Source organism: Bubalus kerabau, chromosome 10 (genome assembly GCF_029407905.1).
Source record: "Bubalus kerabau isolate K-KA32 ecotype Philippines breed swamp buffalo chromosome 10, PCC_UOA_SB_1v2, whole genome shotgun sequence".
Classification (NCBI taxonomy): domain Eukaryota; kingdom Metazoa; phylum Chordata; class Mammalia; order Artiodactyla; family Bovidae; genus Bubalus; species Bubalus kerabau.
Genome location: NC_073633.1, coordinates 43,289,291 through 43,303,054, shown reverse-complemented (window position 1 = coordinate 43,303,054; position 13,764 = coordinate 43,289,291). Strand labels below are relative to the sequence as shown.

Sequence of the window (13,764 nt, the reverse complement as noted above, 5' to 3'; positions counted from 1 at the left end):
ACAGAGAAAGACAAATACTATACAAGATCACTTATATGTGTAATCTAAAAACTACAACAAACTAGGGAATATAATGAAAAAGAAAGAGACTTACAGATAAAGAGAATAAACTAGTGGTTACCATCGGGGAGAGGGAAGAAAGGAGGAGCAAGATAGAAGCAAGGGGTTAAGAGGTACAAACTATTACATATAAAGTAAGCTACTGGGATATCATGCAACACAAGGAATATGGCCAATATTTCATAATAATAATTGAGTATGACTTTTAAAAACTGTGAATCACTATATTGTATACCTGTAACTTATACAATATTGTACATCAACTATACTACAATTTAAAAAATGCTTAATAATAATAATTTTTAAAAGTTTAACCTTAATAAAAACCAACTATAATCTATTTGAAGAACTTAAATCACTAATATATTGCAGCAGTAACTAGAAAGGCAAATACAAAATTTAGGGAAAGATATGACATATTTCTAGCCCTAATGTTTCTCAAAGTATAGTCTCTTGAGCACCTGGTAGACTTTTTTAAAAATGTAGTTTCTTGTGTCCTAACCCAGACCAACACAACCAAAATCTCTAGAGTGAGGGCCTGGTAATCTTTATTTTTCATAAGCTCCTCTAAGAGCTTGTGTACACTGCAGTTTGAAAACTATTTCCTAGAGGATCCATTTGAAACTCCAATGTAACATAGCAATGGCAAACATAACTGCTGCAACAAGGTTTCTGCATAAGGATAAAGACTGCCAGATACACATTTCCCTTCAAAAACAGAGAGATATCACAAGTTTTTCCTTAACTGGGATCACTCATGGTAGTGATCAGAAAACTATTATTGCTTTAGAAAAACTTACACATATAAGTTGTATTTTGTGGGGTAGTTCCCTTACCTTCTGTTATCCTTCCAGTCCCCTAGCTCAAGTTCCAAAGGGCCCTGGAAGTGACGAGTGTGCAAAACAGGCATGAGTCCACCAAGGGTATGAAGATGCCCACACAAATAAGCTGTAGCCGAACTAACCAATAAAAAGCAAATGAAATAAATGAACAAAGATAGCTTGTGATGCCAAGTTAATAAAAATACCTCTTTAGAAAAGCAAAATAAGTAGAAAACAGAAAAGACCTAAAAACAATCTTGATTTTGGAAGCCTGTCTCACCTCATTATTGACCGAAGTCCTGGTGATGGAGAAAGGATAGTGGATGTTGTAAAGTGTCCAAACCAAATACTGTGGTTGCTCCAACTACTTTCCTTGGCCAGTAACAAAAGCTCCTCCATCTGTTTCTGAAATCGGAGAAAAATAGGAGGAGCTTTAATTAGGGCTCAGGCTGAAATCTAACGTCAATGGATTATATAACTCCCTTGAGGTTTTATAATAAGTATATTATGTCTAAGGCTTAAACTTTACTAAGTTTCTGTATGGGCCTCTCTAAGTTTCAACTGTTTAAACATACATTATAATTTATTTGATCCTAAAAATAAGTCTGCGCTAACTAGGACAGGGATTATTCCCACTTGACAAATAAGGAAACAGAAATAAAGAATAATCTTAAATTACATAAATTTCTTTCCTTACTTCTAAATTTAATCTTCTCAGCCCTGTATACCACAGTGTAATAAATAAAGAGGATATCAAAACTAAGCTTATAAAACAAGATGTACATATATCCAAAGGAAGCTTTGTACCAGAAGGTTCACAATATTCTACTTATAATAGACAAAAACTAGAAACCATCAAAAAAATTGCAGTATATCCATGTGTGTACAATGGAATACTACTCAGCAGTAAAAAAAGCACACATGCAGTAATACAGATGAATCTTAGAGATACATTAAGCAAAAGAAGCCAGACACAAGAGTTCATACTTTATGATTTCATTTACATAAAATTCTAAAACAAACAGCACTAATCTATACTGACAGAAAATCAATCAGTGGTTCCCCAGAACTGCAGGTGAAGATCAACAACACAATAGAATTTTCTATAGTAATGGAATGTTCTCTCTTGATTGTAATGAGTTACATCAGTACATACACTTGTCAAAATCCTTCAAATACTCAAAATGAGTGCATTTATTCTATGTAAATCATCACTCAGAAAGATAACTTCTGAAATAACTTGTACATATGTAAATATACATTAATATTACCTGTGAAGTGCTTATAGCAATGAATTCCTGGGTCTTAATTCCTGAATTAGAAATTCAGGCTTTCTAATTTGGTAAGTCTTGGACAAATATGAGAATCTGCATTTTACAAAATAGCTGTTTTTCAGGCAGATTATCAAATTAAACCTTAAAAAACACTATTCTACAGGGTAGCCTTTAAAATAACAAGCTAATCAACTCTAGACTGTCTAAAGACACTCAGTAGTCAACAAAATACACTTTCATTTAATAAAATGGCTAATAAACACAATGCATTTAACAATATTTTGTTCAAGTTCCTTTAAACCCTCATACCACTTTGAATCTTTCGGCATTTAACAATTCTGCTTTTCATTATAGTTAATTCTACACAGGTCTTAAGCCCCAACAGTAGATTAAATATTCTAAGAGGCCAAGGACTTGATCTTATCACCCTTGCATATGGACACATATGTCTTACATACGTGCACATAATCATTAATGAGTTGACATTTGCTGTACCAAGACATGGGCAACCATTGAAGAAAATATGTTTCTTTTAAAGTATCTTTTGTAAGAAAATATGTTTCTTTTAAAGTATCTTTTGTAAGCTTGGTAAAAATTGTTGCTGAAACTATACAGAAAGTCACATCTGAGAACCTCTAAAACATAATCTGAGAACCTCTAAAACATAATTAGAGGTTCTCAGATGTGACTTTCCATATAGTTTCAACCCAGCAACAATTTTCACCAAGCTTACAAAAGATACTTTAAAAGAAACATATTTACTTCAATGGTTGCCCTTCTCTTACCAAGAAAAAAAAAAAAAAACAAACACAGACCATTAGCTAGAAATGGCAACTGTGGGGATATAGGAATATGCCATATTGTAAACAAAGCTGTATGTCCTGCACCTTGCAAATTGCATGCTCCACTTAGTACCTATTCAATAAATGTTTACTTTTGTTGTTCAGTCATTAAGTCATGTCCAACTCTTTATGGACTGCAGCTTGCCAGGCTCCTCTATCATCCACTGTCTCCCAGAGTTTGCTCAAATTCATGTCCATAAAGACACTGATGCTATATAACCATCTTAACCTCTGCTGCCCCCTTCTCCTCTTGCCTTCAATCCTCTTGCCTTAAATCTTTCTCAGCATCAGCATCTTTTCCAATGAGTTGGCTGTTCATATCAGGTAACCAAAATACTCAAGTTTCGACTTCTGCATCAGTCCTTCCAATGAATATTCAGGGTTGATTTCCTTCAGGATTGACTGGTTTTATCTCCTTACAATCCAAAGGACTCTCAAGAGTCATCTCCAGCACCACAATTCAAAAGCATCAATTCTTCTGTGCTCAGCCTTCTTTATGATCCAACTCTTACATTTGTACATGACATGACTACTGGAAAAACCATAGCTTTGACTAGATGGACCTTTGTTGGCAAAGAGATGTCTTTGCTTTTTAGTATGCTGTCTAGGTTTGTCATAGTTTTCCTTCCAAGAAACAAGCGCCTTTTAATTTCATGATATAAAATGTGAGTTATTCCTTTCCCAGGTTTTGGGACAAGAATAGGAATAGCAATAATAGGGTTGAAGGAGTCAATAATTTCTTCTAGTCATACCCAAAACCACAGTAGAATTTTTCTCAAACATTTCTAGATAAGAATTTGTTTACCTAGGATAACTTTTAAGTGAGCCACGTGTATCTGAAAAAAATAAAATAGGTTAGTGCAAAGGGCAGTGGGATTTTTACTGTACCTGATTTAAAATTCCAAAGAAATTGAAAGGTCTCTTAGGCCCTGGATTAAGGCTGGCATCCAAAGAGATGAAAGAATAGTTGCCAAAGGGAGTACTGTGGACATAACGAAAAGAGCCATCCCTCCGTACGGCAGAATACTTCCTAAAAAATAACAAGACAAGAAAGCTTTAGTGCAATCATAGGAAGACAAAATGAGTTTAAATTCCTGCCCTACTATCACACTATATTTTGACTCCCTTTGTAAAGGAAATTTCCATGATCTGACAGAGAAATACACAAAACTAGATATCAGACCCACAATGGATAAATCAATTAAATTTTTTTTTCCTTTTGTCTCCAAAGATGCAAGCAAACATATTCATCAATAACCAAGCACAAGGTCACCAAGCAAAGCATAAAAGTAGGTGGCTAACTTAAGCAGTCCACTAAACATTTTAAAAGAGATAAATCAGAATCCAAGGAAATGGTACTTATCAGTCATTAAAAATTATAGTGCGTGTGTGCTAAGTGGCTTCAGTTGTTTCTAACTCTTTGAGACCCAATAGACTTGTAGCCTGCCAGGCTCCTCTCTCCATGGGATTCTCCAGGCAAAGATACTGGAGTGGGTTGCCATTCCCTTCTCCGGGGGATCTTCCCAACCCAGGGATCAAACCCTCATTTCTTACATCTCCTGCATTGGCAGGTGACCTCTTTACCACTAGCACTACCTGGTAAGCCAAAAAATATTGTAGAGAGGGCCTCCTAAGTACCTAGCAGAATTCTTGGTGTAGTGAGATACAAAAGTGTTGAGTTCTTAAAACAGGAGTGAAAAGGCTTAAGTCACAATAAAGCCTTGCAAAGAAGTTACTGAGCCAGGAGGAAAATGTTCAGTCAGAACCAGTAAATCTTTTTTTCAGTTTCTAAAAATATATTGAAAACATACACAGGGTCCACATCCAGTAATGAAAGTCCCCATCACCTTAAGTATCAACAGTATTCAGGTGTCCAGTAAGTTGGAGAGTGAAGAGCAAGGAGAAAGGATGGGTAACAGAGTGTACAGGCTTGGCACTCACTGAGTATTTGTTGAATAAATGTGAAAGAAAGTAGAGATTATATTTGGAGCTGCTGCTGCTGCTGCTAAGTTGCTTCAGTCGTGCCCGACTCTGTGCAACCCCATAGACAGCAGCCCACCAGGCTCTTCTGTCCCTGGGATTCTCCAGGCAAGAACACTGGAGTGGGTTGCCATTTCCTTCTCAAATGCATGCAGGCATGCTAAGTCGCTTCAGTCATGTCCGACTGTGTGTGACCCTGTGGACAGCAGCCCACCAGGTCCCACTGTCCACGGGATTCTCTAGGCAAGAATATTGGAGTGGGTTGCCATTTACTTCTCCAATATTTGCAGCATACCTTTATTATTCAAATGTCAGAACATTATAAGAAAATATCTGAGTGTCTTATATGATATTTTACCTAACAGTACATGTGAAAGAAATACAAATAAACTTCTGAAATTTAATGTGCCATGAGGGAGCTATTTTTAAGGAACAACAACTATCAAATACATCATAAATATACTGTCATAGATATTACAATTAATAGTCAATTGGTTCTATTACCTCTCTTCCTGATATTTTTAAAATTTCTAATTCAGGGTTTTTTCCTCATTAAAATTTGTATTGATATTTTTCCTGCTTTTTTTTTCACATTTATTCTTCAAGATCTTATAATCTCATATGTATTGTTTCCTTTCCTACATTTTTGACATATTAAAATCCAACTATCTAAAATAAAATTCAGGTATTTGAAAGCAGAGGTTAAAATATACAATAGTCTTTGAATTCTGGATTTTGGCATCTCTGAGGCATTCTAGAGATCACAATTTAACCTCAAGATTTTTTTCCTTCCTTTTTTCCCCTTCCTTTCATATGATACTTCCATAAGGCCTGTATCTCTAACTAAATGTCATTTATTAAATCCAGATAAAGTGTAATGGTTAGAAACAAAAATATAAAGATAAGAAACTTTAAAGTGATTAATAATTTGACTTTTCCCAATTACTAATCAGACCCTAAATCCTGTTAATTCTTCGAAAATGCCTCTTAAGCCCATTCCCATAATCACCATCAAAGATACAAACAGTTAATAAGAAGTGGGAGATTTTCATCTCTGTCCTTCTCTTTTCTCACTTTAACAAAAGAGGACAACCCCCTCTTCCATGTTATGGTGACTCTATCTGTTAACCAGTTATCATCCTCAAATTCATGTCACCATCCCCATATCCATGATCCTCGTTCAGACAGGTCCTCTACTCATTTCCAACCTTTTCCTTTTGATGGTTAGACTACTGTAGGATTTTTCTACTTAGTCTATACAACTCCAATCTCTTCCTTTTTATCCCTATCTCTATTTTGTTATGTATCTGCCCTTTATAAAATACTATTTTCCTATGTTGCTAATCTCCTTAGGAACCTATACTGGATTATAAACTATTATTACCTATCACATCTAAATTTCTATGCTTGTCACTTGACACCACCATGAACTGGCTCTACACTCTCTATCCAATGTTGTATCAATCCTCAAAATGAACCTTTATTCTAATGATAATTTCTTTACTGCACTCAAAACCTCACTCTAGTTTTTAAAGCTCTGTTTATACTCATCCTTTTGCCTAAAATATACCCCTCAGAATATCTTACTCCTCCAAAGGCTACCCATCTTTTAAGACTGGACACAATTTTCACTACTTTTACAAAGTCTTTTCTAACTTGCAACTAGTAGATAAATAGATCTAATGCACAGTATAGTAATAATAATTTTAAAATACTGTATTATAAACTTCAAAGTTGTTAACAGACCAGATCTTAATTGTTTACTCCACAAAAAAGAAACAATAACTATGTGAAGTGATAGAGATATTAGCTAATCTTATGTGATAATCATATTGCAATATATAAATGAATCACACTAACACACTGCACACCTTAAGCTTACATAATGTTATATATCAATTATATCTCAATGAAAAACAAAAATAAAAAATAAAGTCTACTATATGTCTACCCCATGCTAACGTCTGCCTTTTCTGATTTCTCATAGTGATAATTAAGTGTAACAAATAATCTAGCATTTCATCAGCCATTCCTTCATGTTCTTTTCTAACCATTTCCTAAACAATTTTCATCTACCTTAGCTAGACTCACTTGAAGATAGAGAGCATATTTGTTTCTCTCATACTATCCAACTAATGATAGACTCTTAATACTTGCTACTTGACTAATTGACAATGTAGAACAAAGCTACAGGAACAAAAAGTGAAATTACAGCCAAAAGAAGAATTCCAATACAACTGAAACTAGAAAATTGGTTTTCTGATTCAAAGATCCTTTCATATTCATTGCCTTTTTCATATTCATGCACATAAATTAAAAAAAATATTTGTATGACATATTAGACAAAGCACCCAGAAGTGACTGACTGGGCTCTTCAGCCACCCCAGAGGCTAAGAGAATCAGTAGCTTAGTATTCTTAAAGTCCACAGTACTCTGATTGACAAGCTCTGATCTAAATGACTTTTGCTGTATATCAACAGCAAAAAAAGAGTCTGTATAAAATATTAAAAGTACCATTAGCCAACAAAAAGCATTAAATTATACAAAATGAAAAGAATAAAGGGCTGTCTAAGCAAACAAACAAAAATGAATCACCAAAATAAATAATGATAAACAACTAAAAGGCTCCATTTTTTTAATTACCAGAGGTTCTTTTCTCTGTTAAAATATGTTATCACCCATTAAGTGAATTGACTGTACCCTCTTTGTAACACATACTCTACATTGTTGTCTATCTTCTGTTCATTACAGTACCTGTAATAATTCTCAACACTCTCCAGACTTGGAATGTTGAATGCATCTAATTAAAAAGAAAAGAGCAAACATCATCTATATTAAAAAGAAAAATGCAAACATGTTAATGACTGAAGAAAAATGACAATTCTTTCAATAATACTTTAGATGACAGATGCCAATTAATTAGACTGGCATTTAATTTTAATTTTTAAAACTTGATAACTTAATAGAATTCAGATTATCTGGAAACTTATTTAAGGCATCTAGTATATTGAAGAAGAATAAGTACTTTGAATTATGCATTACTCAGAATAAATAAATTTGATGTTGTAAGACTGGACCTCTGCTGCTACTATTTTAATCATGTGACTCTGGGAGTCAAGAAGGACTGGATTCATGGCTGATATATGGATCCATGTCAAGGACTTCTAAACAGTAGATGACTTTGATAATAGGGCCAAAGCCCCTATCTTCTTAAGTCTTAAAAAAGACTCAGTAATAAAGAAGTTATATAATGGTAAGCAAAAAGGTTAAGGACATCACAGAATACTTATCTGGAAATAGAATTTCATAGAGCTTGATTGCTTGATTGCAATAGCTAAAATTGTTTATCTGTTTTGACTTCCAAAAATCCACTACATTTCTAATAAACTTAAGAGAATAAGCTGTAAATTCAATTTAGGCCAAAAGAAACATTATCACGTATATAATCCTCTTGCTTAAGAGAACAACTCTGTTATAGTTAAATCTCTTTTTTTTGCCACATGGCATGGCCTACAGGATCTGTTTCCAGACCAGGGATTGAACTCAGTCCACAGAAGTGAAAGCACTGAGTCATAACCATTAGACCACCAAGGAACTCCCTGTTACAGTTAAATCTTAATAAAGATTCATGTATGTATATATACATATGTGTGTGTATACATGCATACACACACATATATATACCATTAGCATTTATGCCTATACAAGTCAAATTAAATGATTATGAACTCTGAAAGACTATCCAAATTATTTAATCACAAAACTCCATTTGATACCTGTTACTTAAAATACGTCAGTAGTTTGGCTTGGAAAACTTTAATATACACAGATTTGCTTTTTATTGCAAAAGAATTTGACCAGTACCCCTAATTAAGAGCAGGAAAATAAAGGGAATGTAAACACACCAGAGAAAGTTGTAAGCAAGAACCCTATCTTTAATTATAATTTCTAGCCGATTTGTAAGAACTATAGTTGACACTTGAACAACACAGATTTGAACTATGTAAATCCACTTACATGATAATTTTGTTCTATAAATACATATTACAGTACTACAGATCCTTAGTTGGTTGAATCTGCAGATGCAGAGGGCCAACTGCAAAATTATACCCAAATTTTCAACTGCCTGGTAGTTGGTCCCCCTAACTTCCACATTGTTCAAGGGTCAACTGTTTTTTTGGTTTTTTTTTTTTTTGGTAATATTTATTTGTTCATTATTTTTGGCTGTACTGGGTCTTCTTTGTTGTGCATATGGCCTTTCTCTAGTTGCAGTGAGCAAAGGATCAAATGTTTTTATAGAAAGCATTTTCTAATCTAACTAATAGCTGTGTATTTCACCAGATAGAATTTATAAATATACCTTTTGAAAAAATATATAAAGGTATTCATAAGCAATGAATAATAAAATGAAGCAGACAAATGAAATACTTAAATAACCCAAAAGGAAGTCAACCTTTATGAAATAAACAAATTTACCATCAGGACTCTCGGAAAATAGTTCATTTTCTTATTAACGTAAAAATCACAATCTAAAAAATTGGGAAGGGGTTATCCATTTCTTTCTACGCATATGTGGATATACTTGTCACTCAAATTTTTAAATATATATAGCAAAATTCAATCTTTGTGATGTACAGTTCTAAAGATATTGACAAGCACATAGTCATGTATCTACCAGCACACTCAAGACACAGAACAGTATCTTCACCCCCCAAAATTATCTCACGATGGCTCTTCATAGTCAGCCTCTTTATCGCCAACCCTTGGCAACCCCAATCTGTTCTCTGTCTATAGTTTTGCCTTTTCTTGAATGTCATATAAATAAAATTATATAGTATATAGACTTATGGATTTGGCTTCTTTCACTTAGCAAAATTATATCTTTTTAAGCATCCTCCTCCATAGATTTTGCTATATGCTTTTCTCCCATGAAAAGAAGAAAGAAATCATACCAACTTCCCCCTCAAGGCCTAATAGTGACATCTGAAGTTTTAATATCACATATTACAGTTGTATTTCTTAGTTGTGGTCTTCAGTGTATGTAAACTTATAATGTCCCATTTTATAATTTTACAATTTAAATTGGAGAATCTGGGCTCCTATAAAGATCTAGTCTTAATTATAAGTGGGACTTCACTCTTACCATGATTTCCTTTGATATCAAGCCACTTGGTTTTTTCCATGACTTTTGTCTTCTTTAGAATACTATGGTAAGTTTGCCATTCTACCTCTTGCTGCATGGATCCCAAATTTTCCTTTGTTTTGGCATCTGTCAGGTCTCCTGTAGGTGTACAAAAGAAGGTAATCACAATGCAAAGTAAAGCTGGACTGGGGTTCAACTTTTTTTTTAATGCACACTGAAGAACAAAGATATTCAAAGTACTCAACATGTTTAAGGATAACCACTATGAATCCACCTGCATCCAAAGCAAGTCATCTAAATTAAGATTCTCAGAAAAAATAATAATAAGATTCTTGGGACTTCCCTGGCAGTTCAGTGGTTAAGACTCCGCACTCCCAACGGAGGGGGCACAGGTTCCATCCCTGGTTGGAGACCTAAGATCTCATATGCCACAAAGTGCAGCCTAAAAAAAATAAAACAAGATTCTCAGCAAGGATTTTTTGTTTCTTATAGGTCAACAAGTGCCTATATAACCTCCTGTTACATTAGAAATGGGAAACTATACCTTTAAAGAGAGCTGTAAAAATGCATCTTGTAACTCTGATAAATTGAAAACTCTTTAATAATAAATTCCAGCACTTTGGGCAGTTGCCTAATATCTATGGCAACCTAATTTTCCAAACCCCAAATCAGGAAATGTGATCTAACAAAGTATTAATTTTACAGCAAGAAAATCTGGAAGGTGTAGTTTGGAAAATGAAATAGAAAATTTCTAGGAAATTAAGCAGTTGAAATTGAGTCATCCATAAAATGAGGACTTCATCATATCGGCAGAGATGTTTCTGTAAGGTGGGCAAAAGATGAATTTCCCAAGGGCCAGGATAGAAGCTCCTTTAGCTTCTTCTTCAACACAGTTGGGAGCAAAGGGTTTGGGGTTTGAACACTCCAGGGAACCAAGTCACAGAAGTAGGAAGGGGTGGAAAAAAAAGGGCCCGTCAAACAACTGACGGTATAAGAACGATTAATACTGCAAAGAAAATGGAAAAGTTTAATTTAAAAAAGAACAAGAATATAAAGAGAAGGATGAGAACTTTTCATTACTGGTTAAAGGCCTTTCCTTAATTCTCTCTCAAATCGAGAAGTACAACAAGACAGATACAGATACAGCAGACAGAACACTAACATGAGAATCACGTGCCTTGCTTCTACCGCCAGGACGAAACCTTGCTATGGCAAGTCATTTAGCCCGGATTTTGACTCGTTTATCCACAGGCAAAGGAAATTACAATATCCCATCTCCTCTGCAGGAGGAGGGCTCACCTGAGGCTGCAGCTAAAGTTTTCCTAACGTCCCTCAGTTAAAAGGTTGCAGCACTGGTTGCATTCTACCACTGGGACCACAGGACAACAGGACAGCACGGCAATCGTCCCTACCTGTTGCTAGGACGAGAGCTGGTTGAATGATGTCAACAGTTTCAGAACAGAACTTCTCTAAGTCTACAGCTCTGCCTGGATCGTGAAACCTGCTCAGGTGAATGTCGGATATCTGCCGAAAGCGGATATTGAACAGAGATCTGAGTCAGGAAGAGGCGGCACAGACCGAGATGACCCAGCGGCTGTCTCCGGCGGAAGAAAAGGCAAAGACTCATAACATTCACGATCCCCCAGAGGGGACCAAGCACCACCACCACCACCACCCCTCCCCCAGCGCAGAGATTGGGCCGGAACAGGGGCGGGTCGCGCCCCAGTGGAAACCGCTGGCGTCTCATACCGCTTGGTGCCCGCTCTGAAACCCCATGCGCCCCACCACCACCTCCCCAGCCTGGGCGCCCGCTGCGTCACCTGCAGACCCCAGAAGATGTTGCTGGCTCCGGGACCCGGCGCAGGGTGCGGGCTCCGGGGAGTGCGGGGCTGGGGCAGTGGTGAAGACCGGCCGGCCAGGCCGTAGTGTTCCAAGAACACTGCCGCCAAGGCCGCGGCCGCCAGTCCGGCGACCACCCTGAATGCCAGCCCTGAGGCCATTCAGCCCGCCGGAGCGCGGCCCTCGTGTGCGTGGCCGGGGCTGGGACCAAGCGGCGCCTGCAGGGAACTGCTGTGGCTGCACTTCCGGACTCTATGGTCGCGCGGCCTAGGGCGCCGGGCTGGTCGGCCGCCACCTGCACCTGCGCCTGGCCGTGCACCTGCCGGCGGGCCGCGCTTTTAGGGTCGGTTTGCAAATGTGATACTGGGGAAGAAAGGAATCCGAGTCCCCCAGCGCCACTCGCGGCTGCCTAGGCGCGGCAGGGAAGGATCCTAGGTCAGGGAGGCATCCTAGGTCAGGGAGGCGGAGGCAAGCGTCCCGGCTCCGCCTTAGTCAATCACGCTTGACCTAGGTGGTCGATTTCCTCGTAAACCGGAGTTAATAATACCTCCAGAGCGTACTTTGCAGGGTTGTTATGAAAATCAAAGCTTGTATGAGGACGCTTTTTAAATCGCTGTACAAATGTGGCAGGTGGCTTCCTCTGGTCCCTTCTGATTATCAACAACGTCGCTGTTAAGTTTTCTATAGATTTCATCCATATGCTTTGTGAGAAAATTTTTTTCTTAATCCTCATTTCATGGGCGCTTGGTTACATAATGCTCTAAAACAGTGGTGTGCCATTCGTTTAATACATTTAAAAATACTTCTTATGGGCTAGGTATTGTTGCTTAGGCGCCAAGTAGTGTCTTACTCTTTTACAACCCCATGGACTGTAGCCCACCAGGCTCCTCTGTCTGTGGGATTTCCTAGGCAGGAATACTGGAGTGGGTTGCCATTTCCTTCTCCAGGGGAACTTCCAAACCCTGGGACTGAACCATCTCCGACAGTGGAGGTGGATTCTTTACTACTGAACCACCAGGGAAATTCCACAGGTGGGAGGACCCTGAGGTAAACCAAATATGGACTCAAACCCAGATAAAGCAAGATGATTGGCCAGAGGAAACTGGGAAGAAATGCCCCATATAAGTGATTCAAACTACCAGGAGGGCATGACTCTCTCTTTGAGACCACTCTTGTGTGTCTATCCACATGTACTCTTTCCCCTCTAAACACGTTACTTGCTTCACAACTTTCCATCTCTTTGTGGAAATTCATTTCTACAAAGCCAACTGGCCAAGGCTTTGTTACTGTCCACTGGTTCTACTGGTCTAGTGGCGAAGATTCAGGGCTCTCACTGCCATACCCTGACTTCAATTCCTGGCTAAGAAACCAAAGTCCTGCTTCAAACCACTGTGGACTGTGGCCACCCAAGTTTAAGGACACAGCAACAAGTCAGCAGTCTGCAACCTGGAAGACTGTCTTCACCAGAACATGACCAAGCTGGCACCCTGATCTTAAATTTTCAGCCCACAGAACAGTGAGAAATAAATTTGTTAGTAAAAAATGACTCAGTCTGTGATACTGTTATAGCAGCCTGAATGGACAAAGACAATAGTGGTGTGTGTGTGTGTGTGTGCGTGCACAAAGTCATGTCCAGCTCTTTTTCAACTCCATGGACTGTAGATAGCCAGGCTCCTATGTCCATTGGATTTTCCAGGCAAGAATACTGGAATGAGTTGCCATTTCCTCCTCCCTAAGATCTTCCCAACCCAGAGATGGAACCTGTGTCTCCTGTGTCTCCTGCATTGCAGGCAAATCCTTTACTG

General features: G+C 37.6%; 1 protein-coding gene across 2 annotated transcripts in view; it reads right to left on the bottom strand.

Annotated features, from left to right (window-relative positions):
- The window catches only part of TMEM62 (transmembrane protein 62), a 33,829-nt gene extending 21,363 nt beyond the window's left edge, over positions 1-12,466 (bottom strand). The window contains exons 1-7 of one of the 2 annotated variants that reach the window (XM_055537529.1): positions 11,941-12,466; positions 11,533-11,644; positions 10,121-10,258; positions 7,732-7,777; positions 3,886-4,027; positions 1,162-1,286; positions 897-1,019 (exon numbers count right to left, since the gene is read on the bottom strand). In XM_055537529.1, the coding sequence (XP_055393504.1) occupies positions 897-1,019; positions 1,162-1,286; positions 3,886-4,027; positions 7,732-7,777; positions 10,121-10,258; positions 11,533-11,644; positions 11,941-12,120 (866 nt within the window). In that variant the 5' untranslated portion in view covers positions 12,121-12,466. The remainder of the gene's footprint in view (positions 1-896; positions 1,020-1,161; positions 1,287-3,885; positions 4,028-7,731; positions 7,778-10,120; positions 10,259-11,532; positions 11,645-11,940) is intronic. The other variant, XM_055537528.1, reaches the window with a different exon arrangement.
- Between the last annotated feature and the right edge of the window lie 1,298 nt (positions 12,467-13,764).